At 45.5% G+C, this 27440-nt stretch overlaps 1 protein-coding gene across 1 annotated transcript in view; it reads left to right on the plus strand.

Annotated features, from left to right (window-relative positions):
- The first annotated feature begins 2367 nt into the window (after positions 1–2367).
- Positions 2368–27440, plus strand: part of LOC139380691 (NALCN channel auxiliary factor 1-like) — a 152033-nt gene continuing 126960 nt past the window's right edge. The window contains exon 1 of the mRNA XM_071123624.1: positions 2368–3513. Within this exon, the coding sequence (XP_070979725.1) occupies positions 2782–3513 (732 nt within the window). The 5' untranslated portion in view covers positions 2368–2781. The remainder of the gene's footprint in view (positions 3514–27440) is intronic.

A 27440-nucleotide genomic window follows, 5' to 3' on the forward strand; every position in this document is an offset into this window, starting at 1 on the left:
TGTGTGTGTGTGTGTGTGTGTTTCTTTGCAGATGCTGGGTTTAGTTAAATATAAAAATACATTAGGCCACAATGCCTCCAGTCCTAGTGATGGCTCCACCTACAATGCCTCCAGTCCTAGTGATGGCTCCACCTACAATGCCTCCAGTCCTAGTGATGGCTCCACCTACAATGCCTCCAGTCCTAGTGATGGCTCCACCTACAATGCCTCCAGTCCTAGTGATGGCTCCACCTACAATGCCTCCAGTCCTAGTGATGGCTCCACCTACAATGCCTCCAGTCCTAGTGATGGCTCCACCTACAATGCCTCCAGTCCTAGTGATGGCTCCACCTACAATGCCTCCAGTCCTAGTGATGGCTCCACCTACAATGCCTCCAGTCCTAGTGATGGCTCCACCTAACATAGAGACAAAATACCACGCTGAAAAATACATTTGTTTTTTTCTCTATCAGAGCCAAGGCATATAATTGGTTTAATTTTAGATGCCGTTCACATGTTTTATGTTTTGTTCTTCGCCATTGTTTCACGTGACATCAGAGATGAGCTGAATATGCGCTTTCCACCCCGACTCAGTCCCAAATTGATTCAGATAATCATCTCTTGGCTTCTCCAATATGCGCCCCATTAACATTAAGCAACACTCTCTCGTCTCCTTTGTAGCACTCCAAGCAATTCAAACTGACAATGATTTGGCAGCTTTAGGATGCGGATAAATACTGTCATTTACATTCAACACGCTAACCAGAAACCTCTCTCTCTCTTTATCTCTATCGCTTTCAGACACGCACACACACATTGACACACACACACAAGTGAGTCTGATTACCATAGGAGTTGTGTGTTTGTTTTAAAGCCATTGACCAAACACTGCAATGCTGATAAGACACCATGGACGGTGCAAGGTTACGGGACAAACACACACACACAGTAGCCTATATCACTTGGCAGAATAGTCTATACACAAACCTCATGTTTCCACACCTGCCAATTAAACGTGCAGCCATGCGAATCAGACAGCCGTGGTTTCTTAGCAGTGCCGGTGTTGTCAAAGCCCATCTTCCCCCCTGCATAATACACTCCGGGTTCATACCAAATCCCTGGGGGTGAGGGGCGGGAGAGCGCACTCCAACAACACGGGGCTATGTTGTTCCCACTTGTCCTGCGGCCCTTGGTAAGGTCAACGGCATCATAAACTTTACCATGTACCAGGACATTTTAGCCCAAAACCTGATGCCTTTGCCCGGAGGCTGAAACTTAGCTTTACATTGACCATCCGGCAAGACAATAACCCCAAGCACACATCAAATTCCACAAAGAAAATCTAGATTTTGCTATGGCTATCTCATTAAAATACATGTGGTTTGAATTGAATAGGGCAGTTCATACCGAAGGATATCAAGGATCTGGAAAGTAGAATTCTGTATGAAGGAATGGTCTAAGATCCCTCCCAATGTGTTCTCCAATCTCATAAAACATTATAGGAAAAGGCTCAGTGACGTTTTCCTCACAAGGGGAGTCGCACAAAGTACTGAAAACAGGGCTGCCAATAACTATGACACCTATCTTTTTGAGAGAAAAAAAGTTGTACTTGTTAAACAACATTTATTTCTCTGAGTAATTGTATTAGCATAAAATAATATAATGTTAATGTTTTCATATCATTCAATATAGCTCAGTAAGCTATTTGTATTATTACTTTTATACAGTCTTTTTTTCTCATCTTTATCAAGGGTGCCAATCATTTTTGGAGGTGACTGTGCATGTCATTTAGCTGAATGCCATGCTCATTGCATGCCAGGCATAAGGGGGTTTTATGCACATTGTTTGTAAAGGCTGTTATCGTACCATAGGACCAGCTGTACATTCCTCATGATCTGTCATTCATGGCATCAAAATAATGTGGCAAATGATTTGTTGATCAACTTGCACCATACATATTTAGCACTGAGACATTTCGTGACATTTACTTTTTTCTGCCATACTTCTCCCCAATGTCTGAACTGCATATATAGTAGCAACTGTGCTGAATATATATATAGCCAATCTTTTCCCAACCCAGATTGTAACAGGTATAAGACCTCACATTTCATGACTGCGTACTGTAGTCCAGAGTGGTGGAATAGTGCCATTAAATGCCTGCATGTATCTGAGTGTGTAATAGGTAAGTAGTAAGCTGCTACGCCACTTCGCAACGATGGAGCTATCGTAACGATGGAGATGACGCAAACGGACCCCGCTCCCCCCAAATGTGTTCAAGACGAACATGGCGGCAATTTAACCCAGGTCCAAGATGACTGTGGCCATTGGGAGAAAAGATCCAAGGCATTCAACCCAGATACGAACCGGAAAAAATCAACTGGGGCACAATCAAACGGCTTTTGCTTTCTCATAATTGAATCCGGGAAACTGCAGCAGTAACGGCAACAGCACTGATAAACTGGCCACAGCTGGTCTCTCTGCGCGCGAGCACCACCCCGGAGAGCAGAAGAGAGGGAGCGAGGCGCGAGGCATGCGGTTACAGAGAACGTGGTTTCCCCCCGGAGAGCCATGGAGAACGGGGATGCGGCAGCGCGAGGCTTAATCTGTGCGGGCGCGCTAATTGGATCGGAATAACACACCGACGGCGTCTGGCGCGAGAGAGGAGAGCCCAGGACCGGCGGCGGCACGGCAGCCCACCGTTACCGAGGATAAATAACCAGAGTCCATCTCCCAAAGTCAATGAGTATAGTGGCAGAGGAGCCCCCGCGGTGGAGTCGGCCAGAGCTGCGCTTTTCCTAAAATATGACCAGGGGTGCTTGGATGTGTCGGAAGCAAGATGACGGCTTAAAAATCTGGTTTGCACCCCGAGAGAACGAGAAGCCATTTACCGAGTCGGAGCGGGCCCAGAGATGGCGCCTATCGCTGGCCTCTCTTCTCTTCATCACCGTCCTGCTCTCTGATCACTTGTGGTTCTGCGCCGAGGCCAAACTGACGCGGACCCGAGACAAGCGGCAGGACAAGCGGCTCGCCTTTACCGACATGGTCGAGTACCCAAACTCCACTCACCACCACACCCCCTCCTCTGACCCCCATTCCCCCCACGGCCCCCTTGCCAGAAAGCCAGATGTTATTTTTATAGGGAATTCTACCAAACCTCTGTGGCGACTGGACACCTGTCACCCGGACAGCTTGTCCAAAGACTGCTTCACTTTCACGGACGCAGAGCCCGTCTGCCTGGGCCTCTCCGGGGGCGGGGAGAGGACGCAGTCGGCGGACTTGAATCTGAGCGATTTGTATCTTTCTTTTTGTAATTCCTACTCTCTTTTGGATTTGTTTAACGGGTTTACAAGTCCGGACAATATAAACTGCAGCCTGGACGTGGCTGATGGCGACACGCTGGGATGCAGCGAGTGTGTCCGGGTTTACCAGCGCTTTGACCGGCAAGCTCAGGAGGACTACCGGGAGTTTGAGCTGTTGGTTGAGAAATATGAGACTGATGAATACTCGGTCAGGACATGTATGGAGGAATGCAAGGTAGGATGTGAATGGCTTGCACATATCAAAGCACTATAGGTAGGCTACTGTCTTTTTAGCCTATTCAGGGGGCTTGGATTGATTGGGCTTGGATTGATTCCCAGTCGTCATGGTAACCGATATCTATCACGATGTGGGAATGATTTCAAATAGTTTGCGAGAGGCATCACCTCACTTGTCCTTCCTGCAATGTATGCATGCGTGCGTGTGTATGTTTGTGCGAGAACGAGCGAGCGTGGACGCGCACTTGTAGATTTTTGTGCAGGAGTTAAATTAATGTGTGATGATTGTGTCACATAGCCTACAGCAAACAGAAAGAGTGAGAGAGAGTTTGAATCTAATAGGGTATTGAGTATAACTGGCATGCATTGTGATACTTTAAAGGCTGCAGCCAAAGAATCACAAGCCTACACTAAAAAGGAAGCATTTTTAATACAAAAATAGATTGTGCCCCTGATTAGGTTCTCTCCTCAGATATAATCTTTGCATCGCAAACGGTGTCAAAACCCAAGGGATTGGTTCTCCAACTAACCAGAGAGAGAGCGAGAGAGGTGCTCTCTATGGTTCTGAAAGCATCAGACCTAGATCTCGACCCCCCATCTCTCTCTCTCTCTCTCTCTCTCTCTCGCTCTCTCTCTCTCTCTCTTTCTCTCTTGCTCTCTCTCTCTCTCTCTCTGTGTGTGTGTGTTTGTGTTAGGGGGATGTAGCCTTATAGGTCTGTAGCAAGGCCTCGGCAGTGTGGTGATGTGATCATCTGTTACCGTGTTGGAGGCTATCAGAGGAGAGGGTGTACTAGAGGGGAAGGCCTAGTGCCTAGCTCAGCCAGAGCTCAGAGGTGCTAGCATTTCAATAACATTAATAGCGTACCAGTGATTTCTGTACCTAATCCACCGGAAGGCTTTTTCATTGTACCCGGTTTGTTGTTGTACCGATGACATATCGCTCTGTAACATAGAGCAGTACACCGCTGCCTCAGTTGGTCAACACACGTCAACAAACGGGTCTTTCAGAGGGATGATGCAGATTGTTTCACGTTGTGTTGTGAGCTCAGCATGACTGAAACTAACAGGTTTTGCTAATTTTGCACCAACGTGGAATATATGACACTATCGTTCACACACACACACACACACACACACACACACACACACACACACACACACACATTTAATCACAGGTGTCACTGGCAATGTATTGTTGCCCCAAATGTGATGTGCAGTCATGTTGCAGAAAACAGCAATGCTACACAGGTTAGAGACATTGGCTAGATTACACTTGTTATGTTTTCATTTGTTGTGCAGTAGACTGTTACGGGCCGCTCTCTCTCTCTCTCTCTCTCTCTCTCTCTCTCTCTGTGGTGGTCTCGGTCTCAGCTGTGTGTCACTGGTCCTCATGAGGTGTGTTCTCTGTCCATGGTGCTGAAGTATATAGACCCACGTGAGGCCTCTGGTTAAAAGCCTCCTGAAATAAGCAGCAACCATCAGTTTTCCTCCTTCAGCTGATCATACTGGAATCAGAAACCCCAATCTATAATCATTCAGTCTATGCCTAGCATTACAAGTATGCTTATCTCAGTCGGTCTAATGTCAGGATATGAGGTCTGTGTGTAAAAGCTTCATGGCCAGTGTGATTTTCTGTCAGCAGCAGTAATGGAGTTGACCTTGGCTGGTAAATCTGCTGTCCCAGATGTGCTAGGGATATGGGGGTGGAATGAGTGGGAAGAGAGAGAGAAAGAGAGAGAGAGAGAGGGATAGAGCGAGAGAGAGAGAGAGAGAGAGAGAGAGAGAGAGAGAGAGAGAGAGTGTGTATGTGTGAGTGAATGAATGTGTTCTGTGGATATTAGCTAATCCAAGTTTATCATTTTAAAATGCTAATTGATCATTAGAAATCCCTTTTGCAATTATGTTAGCACAGCTGAAAATGGTTGTTCTGATTAAATAAGCAATACAAATGGCCTTCTTTAGACTAGTTGAGTACCTGGAGCATCAGCATTTGTGGGTTCGGTAACAGGTTCAAATTGGCCAGAAACAAAAACCTTTCTTCTGAAACTCGTCAGTCTATTCTTGTTCTAAGAAATGAAGGCTATTCCATGTGAGAAATTGCCAAGAAACTGAAGATCTCTTACAATGCTGTGTACTACTCCCTTCACAGAACAGTGCAAACTGTCTATAACCAGAATAGAAAGAGGAGGGGGAGGCCCCGGTGCACAACTGTGCAAGAGGACAAGAACATTAGAGTGTCTAGTTTGAGAAACAGATGCCTCACAAGTCCTCAACTGGCAGCTTCATTAAATAGTACCCGTAAAACACCAGTCTCAACATCAACAGTGAAGAGGCCTTCTAGGCAGAGTTCCTCTGTCCAGTGTCTGTGTTCTTTTGCCCATCTTAATCTTTTATTTTTATTGGCAAGTCTGAGATATGGCTTTTTCTTTGCCACTCTGCCTAGAAGGCCATCATCCCAGAGTCGCCTCTTCTCTGATGATGTTGAGACTGGTGTTTTGCGGGTACTATTTAATGAAGCTGCCAGTTGAAGACTTGTGAGGTGTCTGTTTCTCAAACTAGACACTCTAATGTACTTGTCCTCTTGCTCAGTTGTGCACTGGGGCCTCCCACTCCTCTTTCTATTCTGGTTTGAGCCAGTTTGCGCGGTTCTGTGAAGGGAGTAGTACACAGCATTGTAAGAGATCTTCAGTTTTTTTTTCGCAATTTCTCGCATGGAATAGCCTTCATTTCTCAGGACAAAAATAGCCTGACAAGTTTCAGAAGAAAGTTCTTTGCTGATAATAGGCTGCTGTACGCCTCTGTAGATATTCCATAAAAAATCTGCAGTTTCCCGCTACAATAGTCATTTACAACATTAACAATGTCTACACTGTATTTCTGATCAATTTGATGTTATTTTAATGGACAAGAAATGTATTTCTCTTTCAAAAACAAGGACATTTCTAAGTGACCCCACACTTTTGAACGGTAGTGTGTTACATAACAGATACATAACATCTCCCCTCCCCTTTTTGTCACATAATCAGTGTTGAGCATGCTAGCTGCCGCTATACTCCCTGATAATGCAATAAGGGCCAGGCAGGCAGCAGGGACCAGTGCAGCCTCTTACCCTCTTAGCCACATCTGAATTGCTAATGGGCTCCTGTGTTAGTGTGACCTTTAGACAAGCACAGCACTCTAAGCCTGAATCACATACTGTCACCGCCTAGAGAACCCACTCCACTAAGCTGGACAAACGGCAGAATTAGCAAAACGGATATTATCCTCTCTTTTCTTCTCCGCCCTCCTTTCTCTTTCCGAGGCCCTTGCCCTGAGCGATATCCGGTATGGGTGAGAATAGAGGGGTTAATAGGGCAGGACAGGGGAGGGAGAGAGCTGAGGTAAAGGGTAGCTAATGTATTGTTCAATGTCCCTCCTGTAGTTGTTGAATGTAGTTTAGAGAGAATGAAAGAGAGGGAGAGAGAGCGAGAGAGAGAAAAAGAGAGAGAGAGACAGAAAGAGAGAGAGATGTAATAGGCCTACAGGCCCTGCGTCAGGAGAGCCAATAAGAGGCGATGGTTACTCTGACCACTAATCTTCTCTCTCACACACTGGCAGCTAGTGAGTATCAGGTGTCAAAGGGCTGCTTTTGTGTTCCGCTGGGTGCTCTATTTGGCACAACAAACACACACACAATGTGTTAGTTGCTGTGTGTGTGAGTTTTACCATATTACATTCAGGCATGCTTTTTCCCCCTCTCTCTCTTTCCGTCCTGTCCATGTGTGATCTTTAAAACCTTTGATCTCTGTGTGAACCTGGCTCATCACATACCAGATAGCATCTCAGTCTGTTTGTCCGTGTCTCTGTGTGTGTGTTTTCATAATGTGCATAACAAATAGCACATACGCACGCATGCACGCACACACGCACACACACACACACACACACACACACGCGCACGCACACACACACACACACACACACACACACACACACACACACACACACACACACACACACACACACACACACACACACACACACACACACACACACACACACACACACACACACACACACACACACACACACACACACACACACAGAGCCCAATGTTTCCTGCAGGTCCATGCCTGCCTCTCTCTTCCGGTGTAATTTAATTTGCACTTGCATAATTCTCCTCCTCTCAGATGACCATGTCTTGAGGGTTCTGTCTGTCTCAACATGCTGATCTCCTCTGAGCTCTGTCTGCCTGCCTGCCTGTGTGCGTGTGTGTGTGTGTGTGTGTGTGTGTGTGTGTGTGTGTGTGTGTGTGTGTGTGTGTGTGTGTGTGTGTGTGTGTGTGTGTGTGTGTGTGTGTGTGTGAGGGTGAGTAAGGGCAGTGTCCCCACAGCGGCCAGGTTTTCTCAGAGAAGTAATCTTTGCAATCAGCAGTATCTGTCGCTACATCATCCCCTACCTCTCCCTCTCTCTCTCCCTCCACTCTCTCTCCTCTTCCCTCTGTCCTCATCTGTCGCCCTCTCAGGAAATCTGCGGGTGTTGAGCTCTTTCTTCCTGCCGGAGAGTGATAGATACTGATCTGGGTTAAGGTCTTTTTCCTTCGCTTCAATTACAGTCCTGTCCTCACAGGGCCCACTGCCTCCCTCTCCACCCCTGCTTCTGCTGCCCACCATCTAATTCACTCTTTCTCTCCAATTCTCAACCTATCTCTCTCATAAGCCTTTCCTCTTTCATTCATTTCTCTCATTCCCTCCACGTGTATTGTCTTGAACTTCCATTCTGTGTGTCACTCACTTTCAGTTTCCCATTCCCTCTCTTCCACCTTTCTTTTCTTCTGTCCTTTTCTCTGGGACCGTGTCTCTATCTTTTATTTTGCCTTTGCTGAATTCATGTTATCATGTCTTTTGCCCACTTGATGAAGTTTCATGGTAAAATGAATATATTTGGAAGTCATTTCTCTTCAAATTCAGCTCTTGGAAAGGACAGGCGCGACGGCAAGGCTTATCCAGAAGGAGCGATGTTTATACTGTATGTTATGTCAGTTGTCAAGGTGATTCTGACCGTTTTCAGCTGGTAAACATGTCATTTCCTACAGTTCAGATTATAATGCATTAATGTACATAATATAGAGGGAACCTCTGAATGTCACACAGTTCACTCACTGTATCAGCACACATATACAGCATGCCCCCTGTAATTTCCTCCCTCCCTCCCTCTCTTCCCTCCCTCCCTCTCTCTGATGGTGGCTTTGGGTAAAATTCAATTACAGTTATGTGCGTTTTCTCCCAGCAGCAGCAGCTAGCAACAGGCCTATGGAAACAGGGAAACTCCCCTCCATATGAGCTGACACTGTTTGTTTCTCCCCAGGCACTCAGATAAGGAAATGTGTCTCTTAGACAAGTGCTCTATCTCTGCCTCCACTCCCATGGAAACGCGTCTTTCCACAGACACAATGTTTCTCTCCCTCTCCACCTGTGTTCTCAGACCTAGTCCAGGAGAAACCTGTCAATATCCCGCCTCGCTTCTTGACTTTCTGTCAATATTCCAGTTTATTCCTGTTTTCTTTCCCACAGCTATAATTGACTACTGCTATGTGTGTGTGTGTGTGTGTTTGTGTACGTATGTACGTGTCGCACCCAGGAAGTAGCCCCATTCAGTCCAGCACAGAGCACAGCTTTGCAGCTAATGATATAATGGCCTGCTGTCTGAGTTCTTTATTGCACCCAATCAGATCTATGACTCCCCGAGTCATTAATTAGCAATAAATTATTCACATTGTTTGTGCGTTTACATTATGGTGTGTGTGCTTTTTAAAATTATGTTTATGTGTGAGAGGAAGGGGGTGTAAATGGTTTTGTGTGTGTGTAACAGCGTCGTCCCTCATCATGGGCTCGAACCAGGGACCCACTGCACACGTCAACAACAGTCACCCACGAAGCATCGTTAGCTATCGCTCCACGAAAGCTGCTGCCCTTGCAGAGCATGGGAAACAACTACTTCAAGGTCTCAGAGCGAGTGAAACGCCCTTAGAGTGCGCCGCTAACTATCTAGCCATTTCACACTGGTCGCACGTAGCTGTACAGTATGTATGCTTTCTTTTGTTCGGAGAGAGTGAAAGGGAGCGAGAGAAACACATACACTTAGCTTAATGATTCCTAAACTCTCCGTTTATCTCTCTGTTTGTATTTCTGCATGCCTATTGCTCGCAGCATCCCTCTATCCCCCCTCTCTCTCTCTCTCTCTCTCTCCCCTTCTCTCTCTCTCTCTCTCTCCTTCTCTCTCTCTCTCTCTCCTCTCTCTCTCTCTCTCTCTCTCTCTCTCCCTCAGTGCTTCAGGCTTCTCTGTAGCACAGGGGAGCCCAGTTATCAGATGAGTTCAACAGTAATGCCTGCTAGTAGCTAATTAACGACTCGGGGAGACAAAGCTTGCAGAAGGCTTCTGGAGAAACTGTACAGAGCTACCCCGTGAAATCATGGTGACCCCTGACCTGCCTGGCCATCATGATGGGAAGGAAGGTGAAGTAGCACCATAACACACAGCAGGAGAGCAGAGTTACTGCAAAATAGAGGAATCACACAGTGAATATGGAAGTCGATATCAATTGTGTTCCTGGTTGATTTGCTTTTCTTACTACACAGGAAGCCTTGTTTGTTGTGTTGTATTCTCTATCATCTAAAAATATCCATACCTCAAAGCGGTGCCTGCAGTTCTACATTCTCCCCTTTATGATTTGTAGCATCACCTTCTCCCCCATGGTCCTACTGTAGTTCTTACCATTATTTTCTTCTTGTGGCTGTCAACCTAGCCTTTGTTGGGTTAATGCAGTGCAGTGTCATATTATAAATGATTTGGTACACAAGTGAAATCTAATCAAATGGAATTGAACTAAGCATACAGTTGAAGTACACCTTAGCCAATTACATTTAAACTCAGTTTGTCACAATTCCTGACATTTAATCCTTGTAAAAAATTCCCTGTCTTAGGTCAGTTATCACCACTTAATTTTAAGAATGTGAAATGTCAGAATAATAGTAGAGAGAGTGATTTATTTCAGCTTTGATTTCTTTCATCACATTCCCAGTGGTAGCATTGCCTTTAAATTGTTTAACTTGGGTCAAATGGTTCAGGTAGCCTTCCACCAGCTTCCCACAATAAGTTGGGTGAATTTTAGCCCATTCCTCCTGATAGAGCTGGTGTAACTGAGTCAGGTTTGTAGGCCTCCTTGCTCGCACACGTTTTTTCAGTTCTGCAGGATTGAGGGCAGGGCTTTGTGATGGCCACTCCAATACCTTGACTTTGTCCTTAAGCTTTGGAAGTATGTTTGGAGTCATTGTCCATTTGGAAGACCCATTTGTGACCAAGCTTTAACTTCCTGACTGCTTCAATATATCCACATAATTTTCCTGCCTCATGATGCCATCTATTTTGTGTAGTGCACCAGTCCCTTCTGCGGCAAAGCACCCCCACAACATGATGCTGCCACCCCTGCCACCCCTGTGCTTCACGGTTGGGATGGTGTTTTTCGGCTTGCAAGCCTCCCCCGTTTTCCTCCAAACATAACGATGGTCATTATGGCCAAACAGTTCTATTTTTGTTTCATCAGACCAGAGGACATTTCTCCAAAAAGTACAATCGATTTGCACATTTCGCACTGAAGTACGTTCATCTGTAGGAGACGGAACGTGTCTCCTTCCTGAGCGGTATGATGGCTGCATTGTCCCATGGTGTTTATACTTGCGTACTGGTGTTTGTACAGATGAACGTGGTACCTTCAGGTGTTTGGAAATTGCTCACAAGAATGAACCAGACTTGTGGAGGTCTACAATTATTTATTTGAGGTCTTGGCTGATTTCTTTTGATTTTCCCATGATGTCAAGCAAAGAGGCTCTGAGTTTGAAGGCAGGCCTTGAAATACATCCACAGGTACACCGCCAATTGACTCAAATGATGTCAATCAGATGCTCCTAAAGCCATGACATAATTTTCTGGAATCTGTTTAAAGGCACAGTTAACTTAGTGTTTATGAACTTCTGACCCACTGGAATTGTGATACAGTGAATTATAAGTTAAATAATCTGTCTGTAAACAATTGTTGGAAAAGTTACTTGTGTCATGCACAAAGTAGATGTCCTAACCAACCTGCCAAAACTATAGTTTGTTAACAAGACATTTGTGGAGTGGTTGACTCCAACTCCAACCTAAGTGTATGTAAACTTCTGACTTCAACTATGTATGTAAAGCTACTCACACTACCTTTGACAGAGTCTAACCAACAGAGATACTCACATTTCTTCACTCCCTTTTTCTCCCTCTGTTTTTCTTTCTCTCTGTTCCCTTCTCTCTCCCTGTCTCTCTGTTTCTCTCCCTGTGTCTCTCCATCTCACAGCTGTTTGATGAGATTCTTCCATTGTTGAGTCATCTGGTGCTAACACCAGACAGCAGAAACTAGCGCAGCAAATTGACCAGTGTTACCTAGTGTTGATTTTTCAGTGTAACATTCCTAGTGTTTATTCAAGTGTTAAATTAACTCTGGAAGTGTTTCATTACCACTCATCGGTGTAAAATAACCCCAGTGTTTGTGTTATATAACCAGTGTAAAACCACACCCCTCATTTTCATATTTCCCAGCATGCTCTTTTGCTGGTATATTTTTAATTTTTATTGTTTGTTTTTCAATATCTTTGTTTTTGCATCTACATTGATTGATTAAGTAGCACTTTCCTTTATTAAAATGACCTAGTGTCACAAAACACAAAATTGAATGCATTATATGCATTATATGTTTATCAAATCAACTTAAATTTTATTTGTCACATGTGCCGTATACAACAGGTGTAGTAGACCTTACTGTGAAATGCTTACTTATAAGCCTTTAACCAACAATGCAGTTTTAAGAAAATAGAGTTAAGAAAATATTTAGTAAAAAATAACACAAGAAAATAACAATAATGAGGTTATAAAAAGTGGGTACCGAGTCAATGTGCTGGGGTACAGGTTAATCGAGGTAATTTGTACATGTAGGTAGGAATGAAGTGACTAGATAATAAACAGCGAGTAGCTGGCCCCAGTGATGTACTGGGCTGTACTCACTACCTTTTGTAGAGCCTTACGGCCAGATGCCGAGCAGTGGCCATACCAGTTGGTGATGCAACCTGTCAGAATGCTCTCCATGGTGCAGCAGTATAACTTTGTATGGATCTGGGGACCCATGCCAAATCGTTTCAGTTTCCTGAGGGGGAAAATTAGTTGTTGTGCCCTCTTCACGACTTTGATGTGTTTGGACCATTATAGTTTGTTGGTGATGTGGACACCAAGGAACTTGAAACTATCGACCCGCTCCACTACAGCCCTGTCGATGTGAATGGGGGTGTGTTCGGCCCTCCTTTTCCTGTAGTCCACAAACATCTCCTTTTTCCTGCTGACGTTGAGGGAAAGGTTGTGTTCTGGCACCACACTACCAGGTCTCTGACCTCCTCCCTATAGGCTGTCTCATCATTGTCGGTGATCAGGCCTACTACCGTTGTGTTGTCAGCAAACTTAATGATGGTGTTGGAGTCGTGCTTGGCCACGCATTTGTGGGTGAACAGGGAGTACAGGATGGGCCTCTGTGTTGAGGGTCAGTGTGGCAGATGCGTTGTTGCCTACCCTTACCACCTGGGGGTGGCCCGTCAGGAAATTCAGGATCCAGTTGCAGAGGGAGGTGTTTAGTCCCATGGTCCTTAGCTTAGTGCTGATCTTTGTGGGTCACTATGGTGTTGAATTCTGAGCTGTTGTCAATGAATAGCTTTCTCACGAAGGTGTTCTTTTTGTCCAGGTGGGAAAGGGCAGTGTGGAGTGAGATTGAGATTGCGTCATCTGTTGATCTGTTGGGGTAGGTATGCAAATTGGAGTGGGTCTAGGGTTTCTGGGATGATGGTGTTTATGTGAGCCATGACCAGTCTTTCAGATCACTTAATGGCTAGCGATGTGAGTGCTACTCGGCGGTCGTAATTTAGGCTGGTTACCTTTGCTTTCTAGGACACAGGGACTATGATGGTCTACTTTAAACATGTTGGTATTACAGACTCGGCCAGGGAGAGGTTGAAAATGTCAGTGAAGACATGGTACAGGTGTCTTCACACTGGACAGATATCTTGTTGTTAGTTATTCTGGTCATATTGCTACAGACGTGACTATTTTTGCATAGTTGCTATGCAAAAGGTCTGGCCGTCTGCTCTAAGCAAAATGGTTGCTATGCAGGCTGAATAACTTTTTTGTCACTTGCTAGTTTGCTACCCAACTTCAGCTAACTCAGTCTGGCCTGAAAGGACAGTGCACTAGCTGCATTTTTGTTTGTTAGAGTTTTTTTTACATTTACATTTACATGATAATGACGTTGATGCGTTGTCTCATCTCGTCTGGGCACAGTTCACTCTAATTATGGTACACAGATGGAAATTCTATATTGAAACATTGCTTCCGAGGTCGGACTGGCAAACAGCGAGGCTTATATTAACCTCCTCTGTACCAAACTAAATGCTAGGCTGGAAGCGAGGGGAAATCATGTGCTAGTTGAGTACAAGAGATGATTCAACAACATGAACATGATATTGTTATGGAGGCACAGTGATCCCTTTCAGATGGAACCGTTAGCAGGCATAGTGTGTCTGTGACGGCCAATACAGCATGGCTGGGAATTCTGCTTGTCCAATCAGCATGGCTGGGAATTCTGCTTGTCCAATCAGCATGCAAGCAACCAGTTGTATTATTAATTTTATGCAGCTCAAATATAAATAAAATATATGTTTCTAAGCTAATCCAATCTGTTACTAGCACCCGTTACTGAAATGGTTGTTCCCGTTTAGATGCTTTAGGTAGTCTCATATCTTAGTCTTCCTAACCTGGAAGTCATTCTGAGAACTTGTTCTCAACTTGCCTACCTGGTTAAATAAAGGTGAAATAAATAAATAATAATAATAATAAATAATAAATAAATAATAATCTGAATGCAAATTGAACACAAATGGCAAATGTTGGATATCCCCACTCTGGTTGGATTCCAATAGGAATTACACATCACTTTACATCCAGCATAATGTGACTTGCAGGCCTGATTTTGCCTGTAAACCATGATTTTCAGCCCATAGTATTAGGGTAAAACTAGGCCCTCAAAGGTCTTTATGTAATATGTGTTGTATTGTGTTAAATCATTGTATTTGAATGATGATATATTCAGTTAGGATCTCACTTGGTGAAGGTTATATAAATAAGTGGACCAAGGTGCAGCGTGAGTAGAGTTCCACATATTTATTATAGTGAACTTCCAAACAACAACAAAGATTAACGAACGTGCAAATACGTAGCGCACATAGGCACTAACTCTAAACAATATCCCACATCGCAGGTAGGAAAAGGAACACACTAAGTATGATCCCCAATTAGAGGCAACGATATTCAGCTGCCTCCAATTGGGAACCATACTCACACACCAACATAGAACAAAAATAACTAGAAAACCCCCCTAGTCACACTCTGACCTATTTATTACACCATAGAGAACCCTGAGGGCCCTCTATGGTCAGGGCGTGACAGCCACAGGGCTGAACAGTTAAAATTGCAACAGTGATGTCTCTGTCACTAACATATACAGTCATGGGCGGTAACTCTACAATTCACTCGAAAGGCAAGGCAGTCTGGGAAATATGCAGGGTGGTGAAAGTGCAAGGTGACGAGTTGATGCTCCTTTCCAATAATTATCGAGGACCTTTTTCTGTGACATGATGATTGATGCTTTACTGCCGTGTGACCAATAAGAATAATAATAATAATAATAATAATCTCGCTCTTTTGTCCATAATAATCTCATCATGCAGACTATAGCCACATTGTATCTGCAAGCTGTTGGCTAGAGCGCACGTGCCAGTACCAGAGTGGACACACTCCCTATATAACTGAGAAAACCATCCGTAGGTGAGAATGCGGTGGAAACCCATTGGACTTGTATTCTTTATTCGGTACATGGGAATTTAACCGCATAATGTCTTCACGCACAGCCTTTTATCCGCAACAAGTACATTTTACCTGCTGTAAAAATGTGTTTTTAAGTTGATTTTAGAATATTCACATGAAAGTCTGTCACCAATTGGATGGAAACCTAACTACTTACCACATTTTCTCAGCTTTTAATAACAGATTATTCATTTGAGCACCTGAGCCTAACTAACCCCATCCATTTTAATCAGAGGACCCAGTGGCTGCCATTTAACCATGTTGTGTGTGTGTGTGGTGTGTTTTGTGTGTGTGTATTACAGACCATTACAGCCGTATGATAGAGGAGAAAGAATGGCTTTTGTTTGTTTTTGACCAAGCAAGTTTTCTAACCCTGTATGAACAGAGCGAGCCAGGGTCAAACATGTTGGTCAGGGCACGGTCATTGGACATCTACTATAGCCCATAACAGGGGCAATTAAACTCTTACCCTACAAAGTCCGGAGCCTGCTGGTTTTCTGTTCTACCTGATATTTACACCTGGTGTCCCAGGTCTAAATCCGTCCCTGATTAGAGGGGAACAATGAAGAAATGCAGTAGAACTGGCTTCGAGGTCCAGAGTTGAGTTTGAAGGGCCCATAGCATGGTTCCAATAGGTGTGTTGTTGCTTGTACAGTCAGACATACAAGTCATAATTTAATGATCAGCCAACAGTAAAAGAGCATTGAAGTCAAAAGTGTGTAAAGGCCTAACCAGCCCCTGTATCTCTTCCCCAATCCTCTGATGTATGGGCTGTAGAACAGAGAGCAGCAAGCAAGCAACAGCCAGTGTGTGTGTATGTGTGTGTGTGTGTGTGTGTGCTGTGCTAATGAAGTCATGTGTGAGCTGAAGCTAAGCACATCCTTATGCCCATGCCTCCCTCAGTCCCTCAGCCGCAGAGAATAATCTGATTGTTTAGAGGATGAAAACACAGATAATGTTATGTCAGTGTGTGTGTGTGTGTCCGAGAGGGAGAAGGGGAGAGAGAGGGAGAGCGAGAGAGGCTGTGTAGCTCTGATGGAAAGCAATGGAAAGAGATGATATCTAAGCCCCCTCTGTGTTTGTTCCCTAGTGAAATACAGTCTCTCTCTCTCCCTCTCTCTCTCTGTTTTCTCTCAAGCTTCTCTCTTCTCTCTCCATCTCTTTATCACTTATTTTTTTCTCTCTCTTTGCCCCAGGTGCTGTATAGAATATTTTCTGTGTGTGTAGAGAGTTATGCAGAATGTTTCATAGCTTGTTTTGTCTGTTATATATGACTTTATCTGCCTCTGTTGTGTGTTGTGTTGGCATCTTATGCTATCGTGTTTTTATCTTTAAAGCAAGCTGTTCGTGTGTGTGTGCTGGCTTGTGTGCGTGCGCATGTGTCGGCCTATATATGTGTGGAACTCTATGTATCTCTATGGTGTGTTTTGTAGGTCTCTGTTGTGTGCATTGTAGTGTTTCGTAGCAGTGTATCAGCCTATTATTGTAACGATGTGCACTGAGAGAAGCAAGTTCAAGGAGTGAGTGTTGTAATAAAATAAACAGAACATAGTACAAACCAAGAACCACGAACAACACACAGACATGAAACAGAAACAATGACGCCTGGGGAAGGAACCAAAGGGAGTGACATGTAGGGAAGATAATCAGGGAAGGGATGGAGTCCAGGTGAGTCTGAAGATGCGCATGTGCACATAACGATGGTGACAGGTGTGCGCCATAACGAGCAGCTTGATGACCTAGAGGCCAGTAGAGGGAGCACACGTGACAATTACCGTCAAGTAGGCTTGGGTTTTGCTAGGGTGTTGTGGATGGGGGTGTAATGGGTTTTGCTAGGGCGTTGTGGATGGGGGTGTAATGGGTTTTGCTAGGGTGTTGTGGATGGGGGTGTAATGGGTTTTGCTAGGGCGTTGTGGATGGGGGTGTAATGGGTTATGCTAGGACGTTGTGGATGGGGGTGTAATGGGTTTTGCTAGGACGTTGTGGATGGGGGTGTAATGGGTTATGCTAGGGCCTTGTGGATGGGGGTGTAATGGGTTTTGCTAGGGCCTTGTGGATGGGGGTGTAATGGGTTTTGCTAGGGCCTTGTGGATGGGGGTGTAATGGGTTTTGCTAGGGCCTTGTGGATGGGGGTGTAATGGGTTTTGCTAGGGCCTTGTGGATGGGGGTGCAATGGGTTATGCTAGGACGTTGTGGATGGGGGTGTAATGGGTTTTGCTAGGGCCTTGTGGATGGGGGTGTAATGGGTTTTGCTAGGGCCTTGTGGATGGGGGTGTAATGGGTTTTGCTAGGGCCTTGTGGATGGGGGTGTAATGGGTTTTGCTAGGGCCTTGTGGATGGGGGTGTAATGGGTTTTGCTAGGGCCTTGTGGATGGGGGTGCAATGGGTTATGCTAGGACGTTGTGGATGGGGGTGTAATGGGTTTTGCTAGGGCCTTGTGGATGGACATACAGTAATCTGCAAGGTCCGGCTCAGAGGGTCGGATGTTCAATCCCAGTGATAGGGCTTGTTTTGTTTTACCCTATCCCAAACCTTAGCCCTTCGGAATAAATTCCTAAACCTAAGCATGGAGTGGTTTTTGTTTAACTCTATTAATGCCTAAATTAACCAACAGCGATGCGCCGGCGAAGCAGCGGAGCAAACCAGGGTGCAGCTGCAGTAGGAGGAGCAACCTAGGGTGCAGCTGCAGTAGGAGGAGCAACCCAGGGTGCAGCTGCAGTAGGTGGAGCAACCCAGGGTGCAGCTGCAGTAGGAGGAGCAACCCAGGGTGCAGCTGCAGTAGGTGGAGCAACCCAGGGTGCAGCTGCAGTAGGTGGAGCAACCCAGGGTGCAGCTGCAGTAGGATGAGCAACCCAGGGTGCAGCTGCAGTAGGAGGAGCAACCCAGGGTGCAGCTGCAGTAGGAGGAGCAACCCAGTGTGCAGCTGCAGTAGGAGGAGCAACCCAGGGTGCAGCTGGAGTAGGAGGAGCAACCCAGGGTGCAGCTGCAGTATGAGGAGCAACCCAGTGTGCAGCTGGAGTAGGAGGAGCAACCCAGGGTGCAGCTGCAGTAGGATGAGCAACCCAGGGTGCAGCTGGAGTAGGAGGAGCAACCCAGGGTGCAGCTGGAGTTGGAGGAGCAACCCAGGGTGCAGCTGCAGCAGGAGGAGCAACCCAGGGTGCAGCTGCAGCAGGAGGAGCAACCCAGGGTGCAGCTGCAGTATGAGGAGCAACCCAGGGTGCAGCTGGAGTAGGAGGAGCAACCCAGGGTGCAGCTGGAGTAGGAGGAGCAACCCAGGGTGCAGCTGCAGTAGGATGAGCAACCCAGGGTGCAGCTGGAGTAGGAGGAGCAACCCAGGGTGCAGCTGGAGTAGGAGGAGCAAACCAGGGTGCAGCTGGAGTAGGAGGAGCAACCCAGGGTGCAGCTGCAGCAGGAGGAGCAACCCAGGGTGCAGCTGGAGTAGGATGAGCAACCCAGGGTGCAGCTGGAGTAGGAGCAACCCAGGGTGCGGCTGGAGTAGGAGGAGCAACCCAGGGTATTGAAACACCTTGAAGTTTGACGTTTGGAGCGACTTCGAAAGTCGGTATCTGAAGTCAAATTGGTCAATCCGTGAGATCTTGTTTCTCTGCTGCTCTCCCTCTGTCCATTAGAAGCACTGCTCTCTACCTCAGCTGCTCAGCCACAGCCCATCAGCACTACCAGATAGGAGAGGCCTTGGGGATTACAGAGCAACTGAGCTCCATATCTTCAGATCTTAGCAAACAGCCTAAGCACCTGTAGGATGAAGGCGAACATACCTAAGAGAACTACATTCACACTCTCCATTTAACTCTACTTGATCCTTATTCATTTACCTGAAACCAAACATAATACTGTACTTTTGTACATTACCCTTAGCGATCCCAATCCAAATAATAGCTTTGGGTTATGTGTGTGTATGCGTGTATTATCTCTGTTTGGCTTTTCCCTGGCTTAGGGGGTGGGGGATTGTGGGGTGTAGATAACGACTCCCAACGTTAATACTACCAGTTCGACCTCAGAAATGACCCACCTCTCGCACAATCCACAGTCATCCTTCCATCTAACCCCCTCTCCACCCACCTCTCTCTCGCGCCGCACTTTCTCTCTCTCTTTTCTCTCTCTTTTCTTACTCTATATCCCTCTACTTTCCACCTCTCTCTGTTTCTCATTCACCCTCTTACATCCCATTATCTCTACCCCTCTTTGTCTTTCTGCTCTCTATCTCCCTCTCTCCATCCCTCCTCCCCTCCCCCTCTCTTTCTCCTGTCTTTCTGTAGGGCTAATCCTCCTGTGTGGTCTCTTAGCTGGATAAACTGTTCTCCATCCGTCCTCTTTATTATAGGATTTACACTACCACCCGTTCACATCCCCTCCTCCTCTCCCTTCAGCCCTCTCAGGTTCCAGCTGCTAAAGGACTAAAGGGCCCTTCACTCAGAGGACATCAAATGTGGTCACTCACTTACCAAGTCCTGCTCATTTGGTTGGGGAGAGGGGAGGCGGGGAGTAGATTCTTGTTCTTCAGATGGATTATAGCTAGATGTATTCCAAAAGAATGGAAGCGTTCAACCATTTATTGCACTGAATACTTTGTGTGATGGCTTCTGGGTGTGTGTTTGTGTCTGACCTGCGTCAAGTACGAATTTGCCCACTCTTCATTTTTAGGATGTTTTGTGTGTGTGTGTGTGTGTGTGTGTGTGTGTGTGTGTGTGTGTGCACCTCCGCGAAGAGGGTGGAAACGCCACTATAGATTTACAATTTTGAAAAGAGGGGTGAGGTGTCGGGCAGAGAGGTCAGTAGAGGGGGAGGAAAGGAGAGATGGAGGAGAGCAAGCTAGATATGAGTCAGAGAGGAGGGAGAGATTTGGAGAGAAGGGAGAGATGGATAGCAAAATGATGATGAGTAAGATATGGAGAAGAGAGTGGACAATCAAGAGAAGGTTGAAAGAGGGAGGAGTGAATGGAACCTGGGGGTAGGTGAATTCCACCTGTGATTAATAGAATCCCAAATATATAAGCCTAACCACACACACACACACACACACATACACACTCCTATTGATGCAGTCAGTTAACAGCACATAGCTACTGATAGCAATGCTCTGGCACAGATGGTGGAGATTGATTGACATAAGTGATTAGGGTCATTTCCTGTACAGAGGACATGAGGGCTGTTACACTGACAAAACCACTTTACCTCCGTCCCTCACCCCTCCTCACCCTGTCCCTGCATCACTCCCCCCCAGTCCACAAGTTACTTATTCCTTCCTTGTACAACCCCACATCACCCTACTCTGTGTGTTTGTGTCTGTCTGTCTCTCTCTCCCTCTCTCACTTTCATTGTTGCACTCTATCTCTCCTTCACTGTCTTTCTCTCTCTGTGTCTCTGTGCATGGATGATTGAACTAAGCAACAGTACAGGTACAGCCTGGAAAGTCTCAAAGGTGGAGTAATGCCTTCACTGGTGTGTGAGTGTGTGTGTGTACTGTGGGCCCATTCTCAGGGTAATCACCATTCTAATCTGTCTGCTCTGAGTCTGTGCCTCGTTGACATTAAAGCTCTCATTAGCACCGGAGCACCTCTCTGTTTTCTTTAGTGTTTGTGTGTGTGCCTTTTTGTTTTGCAGTATTTCTCGTTCTCTGTGTATCTATCACAGAATAATATACATACTTTCATTACAGAGATTTTTTTCCCCAAAACTCTTTGGTTTGATTCCTGGCTAGATACTAGATACTAGATACTAGGAATACTAGATGTATTCCACAATATTAAATGATTTAATGAAGAAAATGAATTATATTCTCCCTCTCTTCCTCATTATAGGAGAGTGCTCTTTTCCACTCACTCTAAACTGTGTGAGGCTGGAAGAGAATGAGTGAGGGAGAGAGGAGGTAAGGAGAAGAAAAAGAGATGGAGTTATAGCATGTTTGAGAGAGAGCGAGGAGGGTAGGTAAGGAGGGAGGGTGAGTTGGGTTACTATGGTAACAGGAAACAGGCACCAGATTGGAGAGAGAGAAAGAGAGAGGGCGAGAGCGAGAGAGTGAGGGGTCGGTGAGTCTGCTGTATTGAGTGTAGCCTGGAATGAATGGGAAGTCTCTATCTTGTTATTCCTTACTTAACTTACAAACCATGTTAGCCTTCCTATCCATGCCCAATCCTTTTAGCTTGTTATCCTTACCAATTCTTACCAGCTCATTGTCCTATCCTTACCAAACCACCTTTTGTCCACTGCTTACCCTGTGATTGCTTTGCTGCTTTCACATTGAGCAGCTAGCATTTACATTTTGAAGTAGAGTTGTTGCTGCTAAAACACTAATCCCAGGTACATGTGGGTAGTGCTAAGTGTTTCTGCTTGCACACTGAGTTACAGTTGGATGTAGAGTGTTTTTGCTAACACAAAAAGCAAAGGTACATTTGGCTGTAGTTTGTTACTATCACACAAAGCACAGCTACTTTTGGGTAAAGATGTTTGCTGCTAGTATACACAGGTGTGTTATGGCCGTAGAGCGTTTGTGCTGTAAATGAGAGATGACAAAAAGGAAGAGAGAATGACAGAATGAAAGAGATATGTGGGGCAGGGGATGATAGGAGTGTCTGTATCCAGGCCTCCAACTGTCCGAATTCACACCTTTCAATCCCAGCACCTCACATTAGCACCTGGGCTACATCCAGCCTAGCATGCTACAGTAACACATAGCCACACTAGTCTACTGTTTAACATGGGACTGGGCTACAGCTAGCCTAGTATGCTAAAACTCAGCAGCACTACTCTACTGTTCAAATCTAATTTTATCAAATTGTATTGGTCACATACACATATTTAGCAGATGGTATTGCGGGTGAAGTGAAATGCTTGTGTCCCTAGCTCCAACAGTGCAGTAGTATCTAACAATTCACAACAATACACACAAATCTAAAAGTAAAATCATGGAATTAAGAAATATATAACTATTAGGACGAGCAATGTCGGAGTGGTATTGTCTAAAATGCAGTGGAATAGAATACAGTATATACATATGATATGAGTAAAGCAGCATGTAATAATTATTAAAGTGACTAGCGTTCCATTATTAAAGTGACCAGTGATTCCATGTCTATGTATATAGGGCAGCGGGCTAGTAATGGCTATTTAACACTCTGATGCCCTTGAGATAGAACGTGTTTTTCAGTCTCTCGTTCCAGCTTTGATGCACCTGTTCTGACCTCGCCTTCTGGATGATAGTGGAGTGAACAGGAAATGGCGTGGGTGGTTGATGTCCTTGATTATCTTTTTAGCCCTCCTGTGACATTGGGTGCTGTAGTTGTCCTGGAGGGCAGGCATTGTGCCCCCGGTGATGCGTTAGGCAGACAGTACAGTTGCTGTTCCAGGTCGGTGATACAGCCCGACAGGATGCTCTCAATTGTGCATCTGTAAAAGTTTGTGAGGGTCTTAGGGGCCAAGCCACATTTCCTCAGGCTCCTGAGGTTGAAGAGGCAATGTTTCACCTTCTTCACCACACTGTCTGTGTGGGTGGACCCTTTCAGATCATCAGTGATGTGTACGCCGAGGACCTTGAAGCTTTCCACCTTCTCCACTGCTGTCCCGTCAATGTGGATAGGGGCGTGCTCCCTCTGCTTATTCATGAAGTCCTTGATCAGCTCCTTTATTTTGTTGACGTTGAGGGAGAGGTTGTTTTCCTAGCACCACTCCACCAGGGCCCTCACCTCCTCCCTGTAGGCTGTCTCGTCATTGTTGGTAATCAGGCCTACTATGGTTGTGTCGTATGCAAACTGGATGATTGGAGGTGTGTGTGGCCACGCAGTCATGGATGAACAGGGAGTACAGGAGGGGGCTGAGCACGCACCCTTGTGTGTCCCCTGTGTTGAGGATCAGTAAAGTGAAGGTGTTGTTTCCTTCCTTCACCACCTGGGGAGGGCCCAACAGGATATCCAGAACCCAGTTGCACAGGGCGGGTTTCAGACCCAGGGCCCTGAGCTTGATGATGAGCTTGGAGGGTACTATGGTTTTGAAGGCTGAGCTATAGTCAATGAACAGCATTATTACTTAGGTATTCTTCTTGTCCAGATGGGATAGGTCAGTGTGCAGTGCAATGGTGAATGCATCGTCTGTGGATCTATTGGGGCGGTAAGCAAATGGAAGTGGGTCATGGTGTGAGGTGATATGATCCTTAACTAGCCTCTCAAATCACGTCATGATTACAGAAGTGAGTGCTACGGGGCGATAGTCATTTAGTTCAGTTATCTTTGCTTTCTTGGGTACAGCAACAATGGTTGACATCCTGAAGCAAGTGGGGACAGCAGACTGAGATAAGGAGAGATTGAATATGTCCGTAAACACTCCAGTCAACTGGTCTGTGCATGCCCTGAGGACACATGGCTAGGGAGGCCGTCTGGGCCGGCAGACTTTCGAGGGTTAACACGCTTAAATGTCTTACTCACGTCAGCCGAGAGCCCACAGTCCTTGGGAGTGGGCCGAGGCGATGGCACTGGGTTATTCTCAAAGTGGGCGAAGAAGGTGTTTAGCTTGTCCGGGAGTAAGACGTCAGTGTCTGCGACATGGCTGGTTTTCCCTTTGTAATCCGTGATTATCTGTAGACCCTGCCACATACGTCTCGTGTCTGAGCTGTTGAATTGCGACTCCACTTTGTCTTTGTACTGACGTTTTTGCCTGTTTCATTGCCTTACGGAGGGAATAACTACACTGTTTGTATTTAACCATATTCGCGCTTTCAGTTTACCGCGAATGCTGTCATCTATCCATGGTTTCAGATTTGGGTAGGTTTTAATAGTCACAGTGGGAACAACATCCCCTATACACTTCCTGATGAACTCTGTCAATGTGTCCATGTATACATCAATGTTATTCTCCGAAACTACCCGAAACATATCCCAGGCCGCCTGATCAAAACAATCTTGAAGCATGGATTCCGATTGGTCAGACCAGCGTTGAATAGACCTTAGCATGGGTACTTCCTGTTTGAGTTTCGGCCTGTTGGAAGGGAGGAGAAAAATGGAGTTGTGATCTGATTTGCCGAAGGGAGGTCGGGGGAAAGCCTTGTAGGCATCCCGGAAGAGAAAATAGCAGTGGTCGAGTGTTTTCCCATCGTGAGTACTACAGTCAATGTGTTGATAGAACTTTTTCCTCAAATTTGCTTTGTTAAAATCTCCAGCTACAATAAATGCAGCCTCAGGATATGTTGTTTTCAGTTTTCATAAAATCCTTTGTTGTTCCCAGAGGGCCGTCGTGGTATCGGCTTGAGGGGGAAAATACACGGCTGTGACTATCTAACAGAAGATAATTATCTTGGGAGGTAATACAGTCGGCATTTGATTGTGAGGTATTCTAGGTCCGTTGACCAAAAGGACTTGAGTTTCTGTACGTTATCACAATCACACCATGAGTAGTTAATCATGAAACATGCACCACCGTCCTTCTTCTTCCTGTAATGTTTTTTATTCCTTTATGTGCAATCCACTGAGAACCCAGCTGGTTGTATGTACGGGGACGGTATATCCGGAGAGAGCCATGATTCTGTGAAACAGAGTATGTTATAGTCCCTGATGTCTCTCTGGAGATCCTTGCCCTGAGCTCGTCTACTTTATTGTCCAGAGACTTAACATTAGGGAGTAATATATTGGGAAGTGGTGGATGGTATGCCCGCCTCCTGAGTCGGACTAGAAGTTCATTCCGAATACCTCTTCTCCGCTGACGGTGTCTTGCAGCCTATGGGGTACGTTCAACTGCCCTGGGGGTTGCGAACAACGGATCCAAGCCATATTCCTGGTCGTAATGCTGGGGAGTTACCGCCACTCTGATATCCCAAAGTTATTTCCGGCTGTATGTAGTAACACAAAAAACATTCTTGGCTAATAATGTAAGAAATAACACACAAAAAAACGAAATACTGCAAAGTTACTTAGGAGCTCGAATGTCTGTCAGCGCCATCTTTTAAAATGGGACTGGGCTACAGCTAGCCTAACATGCTAACACACATGCTACCACAAAGCCACACTACTATTCTGTTTAACATTGGACTGGGCTACCGCTAATCTAGTGCGCTAACACACAGCCATACTACTCTACTGTTGAACATGGGACTGGGATACATCTAGCTTAGCATGCTAAGACACAGCCACACTACTATTCTGTTTAACATGAGACTGGGTGGCAGGTAACCTAGTGGTTAGAGCGTTGGGCCAGTAACCAAAAGGCAGTTAACCCACTATTCCCCGGGCGACGGAGACGTGGATGTGCATTAAGGCAGCCCCCAGCACCTCTCTGATTCAGAGGGGTTGGGTTAAATGCGGAAGACACATTTCAGTTGAAGGCATTCAGTTGTACAACTGACTAGGTTGTCCTTTCCCTTTCCATTGTTTAACATGGGACTGGGCTACAGTTAGCCTAGCAGGCTAACACACAGCCGCATATTGCTATACTATAGCTACACTGCTGCACTACTTAGTCTTCACTGTTAGTGGTGGTTGGTGTATGTCTATGTTTTTGTGTTTCTCGAAAGAGAAAGAGAGTCAGAAAGGTAGAGCGATTGTAAGAGAGGGAGAACAGCAAGGGAACGTGAGAGAAAAAAGAGGGACTGAGGGTTGAGGGTGTGATGAAAGATAGAGGGAAAGAGAGAACAGAACGGCAGGGAGAGAAACAGAAGATCGAGAGAGAGAGAGAGAGAGAGAGAGTTTGTGAAATACGGAGATGTGGCAAGAGAGTGATGTTACAGAACAGATCCATCAGGCTTGTCTGTAGTGTCCTTGGTGACGCAGATTGGCTGTTTTTCTGCAGCAGGAAAATTGTGAGAAGAGCAGAAAGAGAGAGAGAAGGAGAGTCAGCCATCCTCTCTGTCTAGGGTCAGTGGCTGGGGCTCAGACTGGAATTTAGGGACATTTGTGATTGGGACTTTTGAAAAGTTGTTTCAATTGCTTGGTGATATTGGGTCTCTGATTTGCATATGCTGCATCCTATCTGCAGTGCCTGTTCTGCTGTAAGGTGGCTGACGGCAGGGTTTGATGGCTGGAGCTGGGACTGCTGTTGTGACTGGAGGTTGGGTGTTTGGGATTAAAGCTGGCAACCTGGAATAATGGGTCTCATGGGGAATGTGGGAATGTGGGGCCTGAAGGTTGAGGGTTAGGTGTAGAAGTTTGGGCTGAGGCTGGCACACAGGGATCAGGTGAGAAGAGACCCATGGACCATTAGCTGACATTTTGAGTTCACACTCTCTCCAGGGCTTTGTCTCTTTTTCCTCCCTCTCTCTCCCTCTCTCTCTCTCTCTCTCTATCTCTCTCTTACACTCTCTCTCATAAACAGACACAATAGGAGGCCTGTAGCATTCTGGGCTGTTTTCCAACTGGTTGTTTTCTCTCTGGTAGCTGTGTTTTATTAGCCCAGCTCTACTGTAGCTAAAGAAGCAGCATTGCTGTATTTAATTAATGTCTTTCATACGCAATTCTCAGTATTTGGTATTCAGACGTAACTTTTTCACAACCGCTGAAAACCCTCCCACTTGCTGGTCAACAAATTGTCTCATGGAGTTTTCATTCAACAGGGTTTTCTGTACATTTGTCTTAAGCCGTCCCTTTAAATAAGGTGTTCCTTTTAGTTTGGATTTTGTCGAAAGACTCACAAGAATATATTGAGATAACGGGTTCAGATTATTAGGGATCAATGAAAGAAAGCCATCTAAATACAGTATATGCATATGCATCTCTGTTTCAGCACCAATTGGTAGATTATAAAAAATTTCGAGATTATTAGAGAGATTAGATTATTTAGGTTTAGGAAAGTATTTATTAATCATAACTAACAGGTTTGGAGAGCCTTTACGCATGAAAGGAAGAAAACGGTGGTTTGATTCATTCTGAAAATTGCCACAATCAGTTCTTCAACACATGGTAATGTTGAAATATTAGTTTAAATATAATTATAATAGGGAGAATAGTGTACAATAGTAGGCTA

This window comes from Oncorhynchus clarkii, chromosome 22 (genome assembly GCF_045791955.1).
Source record: "Oncorhynchus clarkii lewisi isolate Uvic-CL-2024 chromosome 22, UVic_Ocla_1.0, whole genome shotgun sequence".
NCBI lineage: Eukaryota > Metazoa > Chordata > Actinopteri > Salmoniformes > Salmonidae > Oncorhynchus > Oncorhynchus clarkii.